This window comes from Xenia sp. Carnegie-2017, unplaced genomic scaffold (genome assembly GCF_021976095.1).
Source record: "Xenia sp. Carnegie-2017 unplaced genomic scaffold, XeniaSp_v1 HiC_scaffold_1, whole genome shotgun sequence".
Classification (NCBI taxonomy): Eukaryota; Metazoa; Cnidaria; class Anthozoa; order Malacalcyonacea; family Xeniidae; genus Xenia; species Xenia sp. Carnegie-2017.
In genome coordinates this window covers 7,429,394-7,451,254 of record NW_025813402.1, presented here as the reverse complement: position 1 = coordinate 7,451,254, position 21,861 = coordinate 7,429,394, and the positions used below count along the sequence as shown (strand labels likewise).

Below are 21,861 nucleotides of genomic sequence, written 5' to 3'. Positions count from 1 at the left end.
TATTGGAACAGGGACAGCCAGTTCATGCATCATATCGAAATATTTGCGCGTCACCTGTTTTTGATAAAAAAAAATGTCATAACTTTTGTGTTCAATATGACACAACTGTTCTAACAACTAAATAAATATTTTTTTCGAACTTAAAGGAGTTGTGTCAGAGCATGCGCATCATTTTTGCGCAAGCTATTTTCGTAGATAACAAGCAACAAGATTTCACTCTTGTTGTAATTGAAGAGGAAGCGAGGGAATTCCGGTAGAAAAAAGAAACTTGGTTATTTTGCCAGCTCCCAAAAACGCTAGAATAAATGAAATAAATCAACGTTTGATTCATGGAAAAGTTGGGAGTAAGAGAAAGATAGTAAACCAGAACAACTCCCAGGAAATTACGAATTTTACGGTTTTCGTTTTCATGCGCAAAGAAAATGCGCATTCGATGACACAGCTTCTTCAAACTTTATCAGATGAATCTAGCGTGCGAGTGTGTGATTCTCACCGATCTAAACGTCCGGTCGCATTCATTCACAAGTTGTTTCGTCTGAGTAACAATACGAATTTTCGTTTTCTCTGTCGCCTTCTGCATGTTATTGGCAACCTTGATAGCACTGTTATACAGCTGCTGTGCTTCTTCCATCTTTCCTCGTAGCTCTTCCTCTTTCTTTCCTTTGTTGGAGCTGAACACCGAGAAACTGTCATCTCGACTTATTTCTTTTACGTCTCCCTGTCTAGGATTCAGCTAAAACAATCAAGATCGACGGCTGAAAAGAGCGCCTTTAAAATTCAACGCATTTTGATAAAAGAGAATTTGAGAAAATATACTTGACCCGTCGGTGGTTCATGTATTGCTAACACACCACTAAATCATTTGTGATCAATAAATTTACTAGTTACCTTCTCAAGATCCTGATATCTCTTATGATAGTTATTTTCTGTTGTTTTGACCGTATTTGCTGAATCGTGCTTAAAGGTAAACAAGAAATAATCGTAGTGAGAAAACGGTTTCAAATGATCGATGAGGATTTTCAACGTTACTTCAAACTACAAAGATGTTTGCTCATAATACTTACCAATTGTCGACGTGTTTTCGCCCACTCGTCCTTCATATCTTTTCGGGCACGATCGTGAACAGAACGACGTTGCATTAAAGGCTATAAAGTAATATGTTTTTAATGATAATATTCACCTTCTATAAAAGTTTTCTAATAAAATAAATGGTTTGAGAGCGCGTGAGTATCGTTTTTATGTTTGTAAATGTAGAGTCGAGATGAAGATGACTACCGCTAAGGTTGTCGAAACGTCAGTCAACATCAACACAAACAAACCTTCTTAGAACACTACCAACCTGGACGATCTACTTTTACAAACATATAGTATTGCTAAGATGTACATTTTGTTAGAGAAAAATAGCACACAATACACTTCGAAGAAAAGGTCCATCTAAGGACCTTTTTGTCAAATGTTTACTCAAATATATAAGTTCAAGATGGACCTTTTCTTCCGATTATTTTTCCTTTTACACCTGTTAAGCACAATAATTTAAAAATGCATTCACCTCCATAAATTTTGATCCACTGATAGCAACCTGAGTTTGCTGACATTTTTGCGCATATTCCATGTCCTGAAATAAAAGCCTCTGTATGTCAATATACAGCCCAATACGTTAAGTTAGCGGTATGCGTTGAACTCAATGGTAATTAGGCATCTGGAATGCTAACACTAATGGAAAGCGGTAGGAAAGCGAGGATGTCTTGCATGCCCTATCTAATCATACGATCGACACTTCATACGTGATAAAAAACCGCATGTGTTAAAAATAAACAAACATCCCTTGAGCATGCAAATTCGTTACGCACCTGCTCTAATGCCGTGATAAACGTCGACTGAAAAGGAAGATTACTCTATAAAATACAAAAAGTTATAATTCATGAACTATAACGTCGATTCCTACGAGATCTGTCATGAAGTATCAACAATTGCACAAAATGAGCTGGTACAAATGATGATTTGCACATACTAAGCGATGCAATGATGAATGTATGTACCTCCTCACTGATTGCAGCTCTTGTAGCTTGAGCCAACTTCGTCAGCTGTTTCGTATACTCCACTTCTACAAAAAAATCGTGAACGCTTTTTGTAAGAATTTTCATACGAAGATACGTGGATTGCTTCATTAATGGGTGCATAGCAATGCAAAAGAAACATTCCATAATTAAAAATTAAAGATGGCTTTCCTAAAAAGTTATTGATTCTTCGAAATAACAACTGAGTTGTAACTGAAAAGCTTTTCATTGTAACATTACTTTTGTATTTACGATGTTTGTCATGGTTTTGTCCTGTTTCTGGGGTAATGTACTTCGATAAGGAGATAAGATAACTAGTGAAAATCAACTAGCTGCCTCATTTGCTAGATAGATGATCATTTTAGCTGTCAGTGCTTTATATGAAGAGAATAGAATTTTGTTGCGTCTATTCTGTACAATCTGACGTAAAGTTTTTCCATTCCACAAGCAAAATATGTTACAGCAACTCATTTTAAATTCAAGATTTCTTTATAAAAATACATTGTCTACAAAATAATCAAACGGTCTACAATCAATTGGCTGTTGAAATATATTTCGCCTAATGCTGGACTTGCCACAGATCCTTCAACAAATAACTGACCAAAACGATTAAAATAGCGATCATTTTGTCATAATTATTTCTATTTTAAGCATAATTTATGATCGTAAACTCACCAAGCAGCGCTCTCTTTTCAACATAGTTGGCGATGTCTTTCACATATTTAGACCAATATTTTGTCCACTAATAAAAAGCAAGTAAACATCGAAAATATTATGAAAATCTTAATTCAAACGTTTTTGCTACAAAGAGTTATGCAAATCCCTCAATAGGCAACAATCCTTGATACCACCTACATACAGCTATATCTTCCCCGAAACGTTCACAAATGATTTGCGCACGACAATGCTTATACATTACCTGTAAGCAAAAGTCGACGCCCGCCTCCATTTTGAGCAAAACTTCGTCGATTTCAACATCATCCTTATCGTTAAGGACATCACTACCTGTAATATATTGTACCTGAATGTCAAACTTTGAAAGATGAAAAAAATATTACAAAGCACGATTATTTCAAAATGTATTCTATCGCGTGATTTGAAAAATACCACCGAGGGTCATTGCAAAAATTTATTTATTATTTACACAAAAAATGCTAATAAAACTGCAAACAAAAACCGCCAGTGTCCGAAATTTCGCACCAGCCGCCACAAATCACACCTTTATAAAGTGACTATCACGTTAAATAATGACTATTTCATAGATTTTTGCATTGTGCTACAGTACACGTCTCATCAGACACATTAAGCCTTATTGATTTTTGTCTCGGTAGGATACTGGGATATCTTGTGCCTTGGGGATGAGCCAACCACATGAAATTACAAGTACAAATTAAGTTAGAACTTACCAGAATTTTGTCTGGAATGTAAACTCATATTCTCTGACAAAATATCTCCTTCACTTCCTTCCTCATCTTCATTAGTATAATCATCTACATCCTCACCATCATCACCAGTCTAATAGTAAAAACATACCAGTTAAAACATGTAGACATTTAAACTGTAGATTTGGGTGGAGGATAACTGAGCAGGCATTATTTGGATTTGTGCATCAAAAGCACGCAGACGTCCACGTGGTTTTCATCACAAAGGAGTTTACTTTACATGGAGCTCACCATACAATGTTATGACCTTACATGGTGTACACCTTGGGCGCAAGAAGCTCGAGGGAGCTCGTATTCAAATAATCACGTTATGCAGTATTAAGTTCTTTTGAAATCCATTGTTTCCAAAGGATTATAACATGCATGTATAAATATAAGCTCCCTCCCCCCCCTCTAAATTTTCGATCTCACCAACGTCCGACATCTGACGTAATGTTCACTTTACATGGTGTTCACCATACAGGTTTTTCACCATACGTGGTGTTCACCTCACATGGTGTTCACCATACATGTTTTCACCTAACATGGTGTTCAACACACAGGTTTTTTACTATACATGGTGTTCACCTCACGTGGTGCTCACCATATAAATTTTCACCTAACATGGTGTTCAACACACAGGTTTTTTACTATACATGGTGTTCACCTCACGTGGTGTTCACCTCACGTGGTGCTCACCATATAAATTTTCACCTAACATGGTGTTCAACAAACAGGTTTTCCCCATACGTGGAGTCCACCTCACATGGTGCTCACCATACAAGTTTTTACCTGACATGGTGTTCAACATACAGGTTTTTCCCCATACACGGTGTTCACCTCACATGGTGTGCTCACGATGCCAGTTTTCCCCCATGCGAAGTGTTCATCTCATATGGTCACTGTATAGGAATATACAGTAGGTCCACTTTGCTGTGCAACTGGCTGCTGTGTATTTAATTAGTTTACTGGCTGCCGTTTGCCATATCGTCAATCCTATTGGTCACACAATGCAATTTACTGGCTGCCAATATAATAATGACATGCGTAATAAGATATGCGTGGCACGAAAGAATTCAGTGGAGTGGCCCTACTGTATGTTCTAGGTTTTCACCATGCAAGGTTTTCACCATGCGAGGTGTTCACCATACGTTGTTCCTTGCAGTGTTCACCTGGCAAAGTATTCCACACGGATTAACTTATAAGATGATAACCACTTTGCGTGGTGACCGTCTTACACAGTGTTCACCTTACGTTAAATTTACCATACGCACATACTTATACTATTTGGTGTTCACTCTACCAAACACGTACTCGTCGTACTGTTCATAACTTCCACCTTAAGTACCTATCTACCACTAATGCGGTATACGGTACAAAAATGTCCACACAAGGATTTAACATGGATGTCAACAGAACGTTTTTACGTGGGTGTCAGTGTTACGTTGTAAACGAACATCCAACGCAAGTTCTAATGTCTCAATCAAAAACACTGCCCGTACAATTTGCCCACTTATGATTGGCGAAATAATAATATAACGTAAAAGGTAATATGAAAATTTTTATCAACTAACAATTTCATTTCCGTTAAGGAAGCTTTCAGATCGATGAAAGATGTCATGCGGACATTCGTAACAGGTAGTTGGGACAAAATGCAATTATTACGCCAAAACGTAGAAAAATTCACCTACATTTTCATATTAAATTCGTGCTCAATTATCACTTGCAATAAATATGAAAACAATGTACAATACAATATATAAACACAATAATGCAATTTCTATCAACACACGCATTAGCACATCATTATTAACATTAATAGTTATTAAAAACTGAATGGAGGAATATTTTTTGGTCCACGATATCCGTAACGTGATGGCCCATGTAGAAACATATTTAAGATATGTTTCTTCATATTACAAGAATGTACATTAATATGAAAAGAATGCTTATCTAATTATGCAAACGTTTTAAAGAGGGTATCTAACAATTGTAGGAGACGATCTATTTCTCTAGGATTTTGGTTAACACAGATAATTTAGAATAATCATTTCTTTTAATCCAACCTTAATTTATCAGTAAGATCAATCGAAATTTATTAATTGATATCAACGCAAGCAAAACGTAATGCCTTACTGCGACGAAAGTCACTGACAAAAAACTATGCATTATTATACACTTAATGAACGTACTGAAAATTCACCGTAATCATTGTTATGAAACGAACCATTACCAAGGACAGATAATATCTTTAATGCTCTTAACGAAACCATTTTTACACCATTCTTCATGAATGAATGTTGTATTGAAACTGAATGAAGGATACGAGCATATTCCGTACGTCAAAAAATGGGACAGATATACTTTGCCTCAACTTCACTTATCAATACGAAATTATTCAAAGTACTTCAAAATGTAAACACACCTGACGGAAAAGAAAGCCAGACAAGAGGAAAGCTTGTAACACAACATGAACTTAAAATCCATGAAAATGATAAACATAAAATGTATACTTAAAATTAATGACGCTTTCAGGTTTTTTTGACTATGCCCTTAAAAATTCATTCTGATAAAGTTTGAATGGCTTAGAGTCAGGATTTGACTTAGACTGACCTGTTCAAAAGTGGGTGGTGGCGGGCAGAATAACATAGAACATACTCAATACGTGGGATGCTAAATTTTACCCAATAAACTACTTGCTCATGGAAAAAGTGGGGTCCATGGAAAAAGCGGGGTCGGGTTTATACTTTCAATTTTAACATAGATTGAAATAAAATCCTTTGAGTTTTGTAGTTAAAATTCACTTCTTGCATAAAGGTTGGTTTCTAAACAGGCTGTTTTAGGTACATCCGGTTAAGACATATGTGCATGACATCAACTGGGTGAAAGAGAAAAAATTGTGTTAAATACGAAGTAAGCTTGCTGTAATAAATCGATCATCTCGCAAGTCAAATGCTCAAGTACAGAAAGTAGTGCTAAAGGCGCATGTGTAAAATGCGTCTAACAATATAAACCGAAAGAATGAAACAAATTATCATTTGCGTTGAAGGTAAAATTGCCTGACAGTGTGGGCTGACGACACATGTTTACAACATCAAGCATCCAATCACAGTGCAGATGCAAGTTCATACAAATGGACACTTGAATCGTCAAGACTTCCATGCAAAGAAACAATATATCATAGAATAGATGTATGAAATGAAGTTATCGGGTTGATGAGAAAAATTTATACTAACACCAATTACATTATAGTGAAAAAGTAAAAAAGTGACACGTACTCTAACTTCATACATAGCGCTTTGGCAAGGCCCCAAAAGCAGTGTCCGCTTCCGAGAGGTCTCCCTTTGTAGATGTTCAATTGCATAAAATAACATTATTATTATCATAATTCAAACTATTATACCACTGTTAACTATTACTATAATTTATACCATAATTATCAAGACTACTGTTATTGTTACTATAATTGTTATTATTGTTATCATAATTGTTATTTTGCTCTGTCGTATGGGTGTAGATAAAAAGCGGACGCGTCCGCCGTCCGCGTCCGTCGTCCGCTTTTTAGCTACACCCCTGTCGTTATTGGTGTTGAGCACTTCAGAGCTGCGCTCAATATCATGCACTTAAGACTCTGTCCTTGTCTTTATGAGACTTTGACTTGAGTGCTCAATAAAGACGAAGCAAAATAACAACGATAAAAACAATATGATACATCGATATACATATACACATATCACATGTGTAGTTTAAGCACTCTGGTGACATTGCCATACAAATGTGTAGCAATGTCTAACTGCAAATTCTGTGTCCGAAGTACAGGAGTCACTAGTGTATTATGGGGATGGGGACATAGTCCTACATAATATATAATCACAACATAAAAAAAATATACATACAGGTTAAAAAATCAGAATAGTAATTTTTATGTTGTGTATATAGCCATACATGAAAAATACAAATGACGAACATACAACTAAAACACAGGTAACAAGATGAATGCTTTGTATTCTAATGGATATGTCACCACTATATGATTACACACACGAAAAAAAATATCAAGGAGACTGAGGACTCGTTCTTATCACTGTAAAAAAATATTCTAATTCTTATACCCTCAGCTGTATACATACAAATAAAACAATATTTATAAACAATGTAATCTCTTATAAATAGAAATGCATAAAGATTTATAAATAGAAATGCATAAGACATTGATGAGATTATTAGACATATTTGAGTAATTTGACGTCTAATATGAAAGTCAATGCAACAAAAGCAACAAAAAACTTGAAATTAGACTTTTTTGAAGGTAACAAATTATGATGAAAAGTAAGCGAATTATGATAAAAAAAAATTTCAGAAAGACTGAAACGAAATGACGAATGCGATCATAACGAGGTCCGAGCGTTGAAAGAAATACATAACAACAAGTCTAGAACTTATCTTTTCTTTTACAAATCTTTTCACCCAGCTATACTTTGAAGGTTCGCATAATTACGTTCAAATATATTTACGTAAATTAAAATTCCAGGACCTTATACTAATCAACAATAATTGCTTATACACCATGAATGAATTCAGTTATAGCTATTCGAAAACTCTAATTTTTCAGTTAATCAACAGCACAGTCAACTATATCAGATTTGATTAATTAATGGTCATTTTTTGTTTTGCCAAGGACAAAATAACTTGGGAAATTACAACGGACTTGTCTTTAAAGTAACCTGCCACGGATTTGAAGAAAGCTAAAAATTGCATTAAATATCGACTTGAGTAAAATTATCGGTCTTCTGCGTCATTCTATCACAGCGGGTTTAATAAAACCAAATCTGCAATGACTACTTAGCAACAGCGTAAATGGACACATGCAGTGTCCATGAAAATATCACAGCGGTTGTGTATGTAATACGGCAAGCCTAAAATTTATTTTGCTTTGAAAAATGCGACTGCGGTCGTGATATTGATGAGGTTACAGTGTGACTATTATTCACTAACCAAGTTTCGAGGAGAAAAAAATTCTCATTAACAAAAGGCAATGCTTCCCCAAATTTCTTTTTCACGTTTAAACTATTTTTACTTTGACGTATTAGCTAAATGTCCCCCAAAAACTCTGTTCTCGTCGACATGTAAACAGCGTGTTTCATCCTTGGAATTTTTTCAAATCAAATTTGCCACGTGTTTTGAATGAATGTGCCAGTGATTCCTCATCCTATTTCCCCACTTAACTGTACGGCATATAGAATCATAGGAAATAATTCAGTCGTCCTCAAATCTTTCCTGACTGGCAGAGAGAAACGTTTAAGAGGGCACAAGCTAAGATATAATAAAATGAGAAGACCGGCTCGAGTAATTTCACGTACGCTAAAAACATTTGCAATGATCAAGATCCTAATATCAAAAACGTCCATGATTGAATCCTCTATAGTTAATGTTACACAAAAGATTGTTTTAATTTTATCAATGTAAATTTCATTTGACTTGTTTTGACGAACCAAATTTTTTTTCTTGCTCATTTTGAAGATCCGCTGATATACCGCATTCACAAATGTGATGAAATGATCGAACCTTTCGCTTGCCTTACTTTCCCTTATATCGCACCCTATTTTTTGCTAGTTGTAACAATATGGAAAAGTACATGCGCAGTAGGCACCACAGGTTACTTTTAAATCACTCATCTGTTGCAGAGATATTTCTGGTAAAACTTTGAGTTTGCCTAAAATTTAAAATTACAAAACACTCTTTCAAATTTACTGCATTCCTGAGACATATTTATGGGTAAAACTTGAGAAATCCGATAAACTGAACATACAACAGTAGGGTAGCTTTCCTTCTTTCAACAATAGACAGAGAGTGAGGCAAAAACGGAATGTTAAGAGGCATTGTTGCCTTCAGACGTATCACTGTCAACGAAATATTCTAACAAACAGGATTTATTGAAAGTTTTAAAACTTTTTTAAGGACTTAATGTTTTTGATGAATTTCCCTCACTATTAACTTGGATTGAAAACGATTTCGGATTATAAAATGTACAAACCATAACGCTCACAGATTTTCTAAATTCGTGCAGCAAAACAGGGTTAAATGAAATCAAACCAAGCGATTCACATAGCTTGTTGCACTAAGGTCAAATCCTTTTTACTCATGCAGATATATATAAAGTATTAAAAAATCCAAACGTTATTCTTTCTGGATTGGTGAGAAGATCATATGTGATTTTTTTGGTTAGTGAATGAGTCCGATTCTGAGACGGCCATGAATCCAACGAATAAAAGGATGAAATCATGAAAAGTAAATGGGGTTGATTCTTTTGAAAATGTTGTAAAACTGAAAAACATCAAAAAAGCAGAAACAAACACTTTTTGTGATGATTTGACTAGGTTTTGTTGCACGAAAGGAATCTTGCACTTTTTCAAAGGTATTCGGAAATTTGATTGTGAGAGCAAAGGGTTGCCTAACATCCCATTTAACCTTTGCTAAAAGTAACACTTTGAGATAATCATGAAATCTGCCTGCGAAACAACCTCGTTGAAAGAATTATATTTTTGTATACAAATCTGTTCATCTAATCATCATTCACGAAAACACATCACAATGGTACCGCTTAAAAAAATACATGATAGACAATAAACTTTATTGGTAAACGGAATTGTTTTGTTGATGTATACATAATACGTTTAGATGCGGATTAGTGATTAGTCCGGCACATGTTATAAATAAATTGAGATACCGTCGATATAAATCATACCAGTTTTATCTTTAAAGATTCGAATAATCGTTTTTACCTCACTACGTGGCTGTAAAGTTAACGTATCCGTTATTTTGGCAAGGACAATAGACGACGAAGTTCCCTGCCGGTTTACATATTTTATAAGGTGGTTAATTCTTTATATAGCTGACAGCAAATTCCGTCCGAAATTTGTAGGGTACATATTGAAGATAAACTAATAGTAATGATCAAGCTGGACCTACACTGAGTTCAGGAGTACAAGCAGTAGCATTACCATAAATAAAAACGATGAATTATTTTCGCTATGTTCAAGGCTTGCCGAAACTCGGATTCAACTAACTCATACAGTACGACTACCAACAGGATATGAAACAGCCATGGGCATATTTACCACCAATTTTATGCACTTAAATGGTTCAGTAAGATTATATATACGTCATTTAAAATATCGTAAAAAAATTGAACGCTTGTTACCGCAACGTTTGATTTCGCTTTTATGTTGCAATAAAGAGTTAAAGAGTAAATTATCCCAATGATTTTTGTTCAATTAAATTACTCTTCGATAAAAATAACAAAAAAATAAATGAACCATTACACAGTGACGTACATTTGTGTATTACAGACGAAATGTATCATTCATAATGTTTGGAGTTATCTTAAAACAAGCAAGCGTGATTGCAGCATCTTCTAAAGTGCAATCTTGACTGATACATTTCTGAAAATAATCACTAAACGCCGCGATAAAAATACAATATCATATTTACTATACGTCAACATTGAAGTAGAAACGAAACACTGTTACCACAACGTCCAGTGGACATGATATTGTGACCAATATATATTATAACGTACGTGATTATATTTAAAATATTGACATAGATTGAAAAGAGAACGTACCGAAATGTTTGCAACCATGAAGAATCGAAGCACTGAGATAGCACAAGAGCTGGAGAGTGACATTTGCATTCCCGCATACCACACACATTTGCGAGAGATATGTTGTCGTAAGTTGTAGAACGATACAAGCAAAAAGATGGATGACCAAGAGTGTATAGTTTATGTAATAAACACACGCCGATGAAAGATTGGGAAAGAAATACGCTTGACAGGTTAAAACAGACTCAAGACTACAACCTCTGGCCTTAATATCTCCGCAGGATAACTGGTTATTTGATGCGTCTGCAAGTTTTGCATTCCACTCTTGGGAGAAAAAGTGCACTTATCATCGACATGAAAGAAACACAAGACAATTGGTTTCATGGAACGAGCTAGTAAATAAACTGATACGTGTCTGAGAGGGATCAAGTTTAGTTTGACTGACTGCAAACGTATGTGCGAGCAAATTGAACAAAAAAAAGTACCAGATATGTTGTAGGCGTTTGGCTATATATATCATATATAATGCGACCATAAAGAGCTTAAAATATGTCAATCTGCAATAATCATTCCCCAACAATAAATTGAGTTCATCATTACAAAGCACCCAAAAATATTCATCGTTTGACTAATGAAAAATTTTCTGAATTAAACAACATAACTATTTGCATTTCATGAAAAAGTATTTGTGTATATTGAACAAGACAACGATTAAACATGTAATTTACACACGCCCTTTGACGCACGTACGAGCCACATCTATAATTATAAAGCACATTTTTCTAGAATGAATGTCACATTTTTCTCATTAATTTGTGTCACAAGCATGACCAGACTAAATGGAAATATTTTGGTTTGTCTGAAAAGCACCTCTAATCTAACGACAAATCAATACAAAACAAAGCGAGTTTTTACGCATGGTGGTTGTTGTGAACGAGAACAGCGCGTTATTCCATGTTGAAATTATAAGTTTATAGCCCATTTATGAATTGGAATAAAACATCAAGTTAAATGGCCATAAGAGGTCAGATTTTCACTCTCAAAAATATTCAGCGGATCGAATTTTTTCGATCAAAGTTCTTTGAATAAATCGAGAATTTCAATTTCAAAAATACGGATCGAAAATATTGATTCCCAAGTACAGTTTTTCAACTGGAAATGCGGCTTGAAAAATTAAAGCATCTTTTAACCACTGAACACCGCAGAGTTACGTTAAACAAGAGCTAGCTTTCTTTTACAAGTGAGCTCAACATTGCGTTCATTTGAACAGAAAACTATGATCTGCTCTATTGAGTTCAAAGTGAACTATAAATAGAGAATACTGGTAAATTATACTAGTGCATAATATTTTTCTGTTTGTAAGCATTGAGTTGTATCGAGTTTGGTAAGCAAAGCGAATCCATATACCAACAATGGGAGTAGGATTGAGTTCAAAATCATGCATGGGATAAATAAGGATCTTGTTTTGGATGAGCATCGCCCAAATTAAAATCAATGAACGCACTTGATAGCAATTGCATCTTGTTATAAAGGAACACATTGGTATGCATTCTTGATAGTTTATGCCGCGCAAATTTGGGCAACCGGAAATATATGCCTGCTTTCATTTGTCATAGCTACATACCAGTAAAGATTAGGTTATAAAAATACACACTATAATTAAATGCCATATTGGAATAAAAATGAAAACGTGAACGGTAATACGGCTTAATAGAATATTTCAAAGTCTAAATCATGTACGACTGACGATACACAAGCGTTCACCAAAAAACGAGCCTTAAACGTTTGAAGAAAATGACCATATTTTTCAAAAAAATCCTGAGACGATAAATGCTACTTTACAAAATCATAAACTGATCCTTTTCACCGGACATCCTTATTCAAATGTGTTGGCACTCGCTAGCCGACATGTTACATGCGCTGCCTCTCCTTGTGCCATTTGTAGCAAAAATCAAAAGCACTTAGCTGCCACTCATCAGTAGCTACATATCAAAGTGCATCAGGCGCAACAGTTACACTCGTACAGAGGTACATTATACGCACAACGTAGTATAGATGCGGGGACATTTGTAGATTTTCTGCTTTCATTTAAAGAGTTTCATGGAGTAAATAAAAATAATTTTTCAAGACTAATACTTTCTAGTAAACAGTGCATGAACGAAACCAAATACTGCCCCTATAAGAGTATCTAGAACAACTCACTTTAACCCTTCACCCAAAACCCGCCCATTCATTTTTACTATATCTAATGACTGACTTCTAGGCGTAATGCATTTTTACCTTGTGATTGGGTTCCTGCTCTTGGTCACCCGTCAATAGATCGGAAATACTAAAAAAAATCAGAGGATAAAGCTCACATAAACGTTCCTCAAAATACAAACATTGTTGCTACAGCAGACCTCGCTAAAGCTCTAAAAGCTGTTTTGTTGAGGTTTTTGTCTTTCGGAAGCAAAATGTTTCATAGTTGATACGAGTCATAAATTACGTAAGGAATAAACCTTTTTTACCGTACAAAAAAGTTTAATTGAGAAATTTTAGTTTTTCTTTGCATTTCTGTTATACATCTAGTTCAATTTTGTCAATTTGTTGTATTTTTGTGTACAATATATAATAATGTAAAAATCGTAAGGAGGTTAATTGGCTCTGGGCGACTGCAAATATGATTATCAAAACATCTATATCTACGTAATTTGAAAAAATAAATGAGAACACACACTCCAAAAAACATCAACTTGTAAACTCAAGATTCGAGTTATAATAGCAAGAGACAAGATTTAAACCGAAAATTCGACTTTATTTCAAAAGGTATTTATCTAATTTGGGTTCTTAAAAACCACAATTGTCAACCAGATTTCGACGTAAAATCAACCTCAAAACCATAAACAATGATTAAAAACGACCCTTGCTGTAACGCAGCGGTTACCCAGAATTATTTTGGACATCCTGTGGGTAACGTTTGCTGAGTAACAACTATTTTAAGAGCATAATTCCAAAATTGGAAGCTCTCCAAGCTCATTGTAAACAAAACAGTGATAGGTAGCTGACCTGAACTAAAATTGATCAGCTAGGAACGACAACTCCTACAATTTTGTGCAATGATTGATCAGCGCCGAACCCCAAACTTGGTTTGAACATATAGAACAATTCAAATGCGGAAACAATTCAGTGGAATCAATCACTGCATTGGACAGTGAGTTTGGAATCAAAGATCTAACACGCTTGTTGTTGGTTTATATGTATACTGTGGACATGAGCAGATTATGTGTTGTGCATATTAGAATATAATTACTATCAAGGGCGTAGCATACGTGGGCGTAGAAGGAAGGGGAAATCAAATGTGAAATTGTCGTAAGAGTTGGTCGGTAATGATACGATTTTTATATCGCTTTTGAATTTATGAACCGATTTTCCACAATAAATAATGAAGTCTCTTTTTCCCAAAATTGGTTTTTATGTAATCAATTCATTAAGCACGATATTGAACAAACTGAACAAATTATTTCACCAAATGCGTTCAAAGTACCTCGTGCTCGTTGGGCACACCACCCCCCTCTTCCCAAGTTCAAAATGTCACACTACGCACCTGAGGCCGGTTGCACAAAGCCGGGATAGCGCTATCCATTGTATAGCAAATATTTTTAAACTTGTAAAAAAAGTGTTTATAATTTTCTTACGACAAAGAATTGTCGTAATCTTCGAAACAATGTTTTATTTCAGTGATCGTTCAGTTGGGATCTTATATTTTTTTATTTTTAAAAGGTTTTATTAAAGTTTAAAAAAATTTGCTATTCAATGGATAACGCGATCCTGGCTTCGTGCAACCGGTCCCTGGTTATTATAAGTACATGTTCATTATTCATGTAATCGTAGGTCAAGTGGCCAGTCATGATAAAAATAAGGTACATTTTTCCACTCTAAATTTCAGTTCCAAAAACAACACAAGTATAAGGCAGTATAAGGCAGTAGTATATTCGAATGAATTCATAAATTTTTTAACATTGACCTGTAAAAGAAATTCACCGAGACTTTCCTAATATAATATATATGATGTGTTTTTCATAATAGAATTTTCTTACTGTAGAAAGTCAGCGTATTTAAAACGATGCGGCAATCTTTTGACCGTTTCATCATCTAATTGTAAGTACAACCTTCAAACATTACGCATGATTATTTACTGTTTTTGTCTTTATTCATTCTTGAGTAAAACTAAGACGTTTCTCTAGCTTTATTTCATTTTAATTACCAAAAAGACCAGCCTTAATGTAGCTTAAGACTGAGCTTATGTCGATTGCTTCCAAGCAAATGACAAAAAGTATTTCAAATATGCAATTAACTGTGAAAGTTGAAAACGATTCAGTAAGAATTATGAATCTGAAACTCTTGGAGTGACAACAGACGAGCTTTGGAAAACTAACACAAATGCTTGTCTTCGTTATAAATAGACGTAAATTTCGGTTTTCATTTGAGCAGACACCTGGTGAGAGGACTGCCGAAATCCATCCTGTCATTTAATTTTATCGCAATCTTCATTTTGATTTTCAACAGTTCTTTTAAGAACTACTCACTTGTTATTTACCATGAACAATATACGGTATTCAGAGCTATGTTTAAGTTTGTAACCCAAATCAAATTTTTGCTTTACAAAATAAAATTGTCGTTGGGGAGTCACTTGTCAACACGGGTGGGGAGGGTAGCATCAACAAGTGAAAAATTTTGTTGATGTAAATGACAGTTTTGACGTGTTAGTAAACTGGTGGAGCTAAAGGGAGTTACAGCCTTGACGAAATTCGAGTACCTATACGAAGCAGTTGATTCAAAGTTAGATGCGTCAAATTTTGATAACGCCCTTCTAAAGATCTTGGAATAAGTGTCGCAGTTGCATCGGTTGTAGAGAGGAAGTTGATTTTCAGAAAACCAAAGATGCTATTACATACTTTATGAAACCTTTCTTAAAAACTTTGAAATCCTTCAAGTTTTAAAGGGGCGTTAATGTTTTAAATTGAATAGCTTTTCATGCAATTGTTTGCCAGCAGATCTCACACCAAGGTGCACCAGATAATTTCCAAGAATGTATGTTAAAGTTCTCTTTTCTAGATTTGCACGACATGGAGTAGTTTATCACTCAAAAAGTAATAATGTTGTTAAAATTGCCCTTTTTTCACAACTTGCATTGCAAGTAATTGTGAATGAATTTTCATACATTTACATATTGCAATGTCACTATGCATGAATCAAACCTACATAATCAAGCAAAGTCAAAAATAGTGTTAAATGACACAAACGCAGACAAAGACTGTATCTAATTATTGATGGGCAAAGCTATAGCAAATGTTTTCATGTCAATGAACCGTAGAAAAAATCAAATCATAAAAAATATAACGCCACGACAAATAATGCGATGCTGACCAAATATTTTGGCAAAGAGACAACGTACAAAAACGAACGAAACCAATGATTAGGACGAACGTACACACATAGTCACAAACATTCTTAAAAACATTGAAGGATAGCAGCGCATGCGCAGAGGCTAAGAACAAAAATGAAGCGCAGTTGTTACAAGAGGTCAAGACACAAACGCACCTGCTACTAAAGATTAAAGCCAACTGATCAATTACTTCGTTAAATTCATCTGGGTTTTTCCTGTCGACATGACTGAGATTTTTGACGTTACGGATAAGTATACCAGCCGCAGTAAAAATCTCATTAGTGTTCATGGATGGAAAACGATGAATCACTTCTTTTAAATGAAATAACACATCTGCCAAGCATTTATGAACTTTTGCATGGTACTTTTCCAAGGTAGTTTCACCCTCATGATTTTCTAAAACGTACAATGAGATGGATTTGAACATGCATCGTCATTCCAACGAAATTGGAGTGGACAAAGCTAGATATATGTATTGAAAGTCAACACCAATAAAAAATTTCAAAAGCATTTACCCGTGCTAACATAATTAAAATAAGCACCAAATAAATCAGAATACTAATTCAATCGCGAGAGACATCCTTACTGGCTATCTACCATCATTCTTACAGACTAAGCGATGTCATCCTTACAGGCTACCTTATGTCAACCTCACAAGGCTACCTGATGTCATTTTTACGGGTTACATGACGTCATCTATACGGGCTAACTTCTGTCATCCTTACAGGCTACATGATGTCATCCTTACGGGCTACCTGATGTCATCCTTACAGGCTACCTGATGTCATCCTTACAGACTACATGTCATCCTTACAAGCTACATGATGTCATCCTTACAGGCTACATGATGTCATCCCTACAGGCTACATGATGTCATCCTAACGGGTAACCTGAGGTCATTCTTACAGGTTAAATGAGGTCTACTTACGGGATGCCTGACGTCATGCACTCAAGGCTTTACTTCTCAAATAAGACTTATTTTAGAATAAAAGCCATCAAACTTTAGCGCAAAATTTTAGTACTGCAATCATTTTACTAAACGCCCGAGAGCAATTTTTAAAATAAACATCTATATCAAAAGTTCAAAACGAAAATAATTGATGTTTACATGATATGAACGTCATTGTCATCCAACTTATCCAAGGAAAGATGTTTGAGAAGATGTGTGAGAAAATTCATCAAGAAGAAATGACGAATTAAACACTACTATACTCAATTTGAATATAAGTACTAACATATCTTTTTCTTTTATTTTATCATTCACGATGGTTGTTCAAATAGGCCGTACGTTGATTTAAATTTTCAAAACATTATTGATATGCTTGATTGACATACATACAAACGTCTTTCCTTAAAACTATAAAGTATAATTTTATCACTATTGTTTTGTGCTTTCGGTATTTTGCATGTTATAAAGCATAAAGAGCATCTTTCCTGTGCTGGTCCCTTTGCCGGAGAAACGTAAAGGGTTGCGTCAGGAAGATCAAGCAGTGTAAAAACTTTTGCCAGTATGTGATTCAATTCTGTGATTTCCATCTGGAATCAGTGGAATCTGGAATCACGAAGTTGGGCTAACAACGACCGCAACGAGTGCTGTTTCCAGGCAGATCACTAATGGAAAGTGGGCTACTGTTAATCGAAAAAAGGAGTAAGACTTATTCGCCCAGAGGAAGAGAAAAGGAAAGACATGAGTTTGACAATATGAGTAAGAAATTTAGATATTGGGACTATGAAAATAAAAGGTTGAGAGTTGTTTGAAAGAATGAATGAGCGCAGTGGCGTGGGAAGGGGGGCACGAGGGAGCACACGCCCCCTCAACTTTCACTTTCAGAAAGGGGCGTAGGAAGAACGATAATCGCGTGTTCTACAGAATATAATATGCATATGTGAATATGGCCTCCCTCCCCAACGATCTTCCTATGGTCATTAGATGCAAAGGACAAAAGTACACATCTTGTGTGTTCAAAAACCGGAGAGAAAGTTGTTTGATTTGGTGTTGAGGAGAAAAGAAATGGCGTTATCTTGAAGGAAGAGTTTCTTAGGAGTGTTATGGAGGTAAAGAGAACTTCAGATAGAGAAATACATTTGAAGTTAGAAATTGAAATTATGATTCTTACTGTAATAAGTGGTAATTAACAACAGGTAATTAAGATGTGAATTGTAAGAGAAGAAATTTTAAAGTGAACTGGATGAAGCAAGTCTGAATGTCCAAAGAAGTGAAAGGGTTGTTATTGGCTCTAACTGCAACTTGGTCATGTTGTTTCAGCCAACAGAGGTGACGAGGAAGTAATGAGTAGGTATGGTATTCAGGTCAGGAACAAGTAAGGACATTTGGTACATGACTTTGTAAAAAGAATAGAAATGGCTGTGTAAGTATCTGGAAGAAGTAGTAACACAGTTTGCTCAAAAGAGTGGAGGTTGGAGCACACAGGCAGTTCATATCATATTTAAATAATGTAGGGATAAGTGATTGCAAAGTAGTGGCAGGTTAAAGTGCAGTCAGATAGCACAAAATGCTATAGTGTAAAATACAAAATAGTTATTGTGATGAGAAAAATGAAGAGAACAAAGGATAAACAGTGAAAAAATTAATGGAAACTGAAAGAGTGCTGTTTAGTATTTAGTAAAGGTTTGAGAAAGTCTCTCGGTGATCATAGATGTGCTTCCAAATGACTGTAACTATTGTGATCTAGGTATAGATATGCCAGGTTAAAGAAGAAGTGACAAAGGCTAAACAAATATTTCTAGCATTTTCGATTTATTGTATCATTTTTCATCTTAGTATGAGTTTGACGTTCACCATTCAACATAAATGTCAATAGTCATATCATTACTAAACAATGTTGGTGTTTCAGGATGTAAACTTTGGCAGAAATACATTCAACGCATTGATTTAAACATAACATCATAAGGCAGATATATTTATCTTATTACTGCTGTATTTTTTTTGGCAGAAGAGAGGGCAAGGGGACATTGCACAAAATATAAATCCAGCCTTGCCCTATTAACATTACATTCTTCTGTGGTCACTGATGAGAGAGGATCCTTTCTATGTACGGGCACTTCATCCAAATTCACATGCACTTCATTAATTCATGACCACATTCCAAGAAGATAACATGCTTAATGTGCAAAGACAAGACTAAAGAGAATTTGCTGTTCCTTTTTCTGAGTCTTACAGAACTTTAACACATGCTTTTTTAGCTGTAACTTATCTTCTAGTTTGTTTGAACTATTTTAACTATGTTTATTGTGCATGCATGCAAAAATATTCTTAAAAAGAATGCCAAAAGGGTTAAATTAAAATATGAGCCGGCTCAATTGTACAAATACATAAAGCATGATCAAAATTAGTAAGTGTTGATCAAATAAAAAGAATATGTATTGACCACAATCAGTCACTGACAAAAAAATTTAAAAGTGAAAATGATTATACCATGATTACATTTGATTATGGTTCACTTGGCAAAAGTTTCCTTTATCATAAACGTCAAAGAAGTTTTGATTTAATGTAAACTATGAAAATGATAAATGTTTCCATATTTTAGGTAAGAACATATGTATTGCTAAGAAATAATAAATTATGATAAATATTTCTTCTCCATTAACATAATTTGCATCTTTATTTTAAATTTATAACTGAAGTCCTTTCGTTATTTACGAATCAATTAAGGCAGTTGATTAGCATCATTTACAAGTGAAATTGCAAACGACTTAACTCCTACACTAAACTACGTAACCACTTCACTTTATATATTTAAATTACGTTAGGAGGGACTTTTTTCACGTCCATATAATAAACAATAAAAAAAAACAAAGGCACTTTTAAGATCCTTTAACTCTTGCTCTTTCAAATTATTTGTTAATGAGTGAAAAAAGCGCAAGAAATGTTGCAACCATTGGCAATCAGTAAACAATAATTTGTGCTGAATATTAACCTTGTTCTTTTAAACGAAACGATATTGGTAAAATAAACATTCCAGTCGCCTGGTCACGGGAAACTTTAGGATGCGTGCTGTGAACATTCTTTAGTGTTTTAAAATACGCTTGTTCTATGTATTATACAATTGATTTATTGATGCTCATTCTCATAAGTAAAAGCAGAAAAAGTGACCTTTCTTTATCAAACATGTGGCTAAATTCTTCAATATGAGAAGTAATTTGCACTTATGTTTCAAAAGCCATCGAGCAATTAAAATTCTTCAAAGACAAAACCGACTATTCAGGCAACTGTATTTCGATAAAAACAATTACGAAAACCGCATCAAAAACGACACAAGCGGTGACCATATTCAATAAATATTTAAAATAACCCTACCATCTGAGTCGGTGTCCGAGCCATTGCTTGAAAATGCGCTCCTGAGATTGTTTATAGCATCAGAAAATTGTCGAACGTGAACAGTGAGATTTATAATGCCTTCCTGGTCGACCATTTGGTAGTCAGTAATGTCGGCACCGTAGGATGAAGAAAGACTGTTCAACGAATAGCTTTTAGAGCTATCAGGTGAAGCTAAGGACCGTAGTGAAGTTTTTGATGAGGATTGGCGTAATGATTTTGCGGTGTCCACTGAGTAACGTCGCTTGTCTTGTTTATCATTGTGAGGTTCAATATCTTTGACGGCCTCTAAAGTCTCTCTGTGATTTCGCACATCAAGAGTCTCATTATCCGAATGAAAATCAATATTATCCAAACTTCTGCGTTTATGAAATTTTTTTAATTCTGTTCCACCATCATCATAAACACATGAATAACGCGATGGCTGACGAGATTGCTGTACAATCTACCACAAAGGAAATCATAAGCAAATTAAAAATTTGTTAGACTATTTAGAAGGTTAAATATTAACCTATAAGGAATATTACCGGCAAACCAATCGGAAGTGATCTTGGTGGTGTCTGTCCACGATTAGGAGAATCGTTTCTTTCTCTACTTGTATTTGTGCGAAATTCGTCTGCTGGTGTTGACTTTTCTCTTTTTTTAACACTGTTACCTCTATTCCACCACATTGTCAATTTATCAATTTTAAAATTTCTTTCTCGACTTGCACAGTTGGTAAAGAAAATGAACTTGTTATCGCATCTTGGCAATAGTCTGTCATTTCAATACATGTATTTCAGCAATGTTATTATATTTTACGGATCATGTAACGCGAAGGTAAACAATGTTAGAAATTATTTAGCACGTGATCCTAATTTCTAAGGCTAACATTTACCCATTGACGAACTTAACATACCGAAATATTTAAAATATTCTAGCTTTAGAGAAACAATATCCCACCTCTCGGAGGAATTTGCCGTTTTTGCATGGGAAAATTTAATTTGGCAATAGCTTCACTCTCTCTTTAGATGAAGTTC

General features: G+C 34.9%; 1 protein-coding gene across 1 annotated transcript; it reads right to left on the bottom strand.

The window, feature by feature from the left end:
- Positions 1-661: 661 nt before the first annotated feature.
- LOC124451630 (rho GTPase-activating protein 45-like) lies at positions 662-21,648 on the bottom strand. The gene is made up of 13 exons (XM_047002269.1): positions 21,370-21,648; positions 20,825-21,287; positions 16,662-16,902; positions 13,362-13,410; positions 3,464-3,572; positions 2,977-3,062; positions 2,733-2,799; positions 2,040-2,104; positions 1,851-1,895; positions 1,550-1,615; positions 1,065-1,145; positions 889-957; positions 662-768 (listed from the first exon to the last, which is right to left on the bottom strand). Exons 1-13 carry the CDS (start codon positions 21,511-21,513, stop codon positions 730-732), a joined length of 1,524 nt encoding a protein of 507 aa, XP_046858225.1. The 5' UTR covers positions 21,514-21,648; the 3' UTR covers positions 662-729.
- Between the last annotated feature and the right edge of the window lie 213 nt (positions 21,649-21,861).

Excerpts from the sequence above, each read along its gene's own strand:
- LOC124451630 (XM_047002269.1), bottom strand. The coding sequence starts at position 21,513 with ATGTGGTGGAATAGAGGTAACAGTGTTAAAAAAAGAGAAAAGTCAACA. Across the intron at positions 3,573-13,361 it reads AGCAGGAACCCAATCACAAG|ACTGGTGATGATGGTGAGGA; the intron begins GTAAAAATGCAT and ends TTTTACTATTAG. Across the intron at positions 2,105-2,732 it reads TGAAAAGAGAGCGCTGCTTG|AAGTGGAGTATACGAAACAG; the intron begins GTGAGTTTACGA and ends ATTTTTTTGTAG.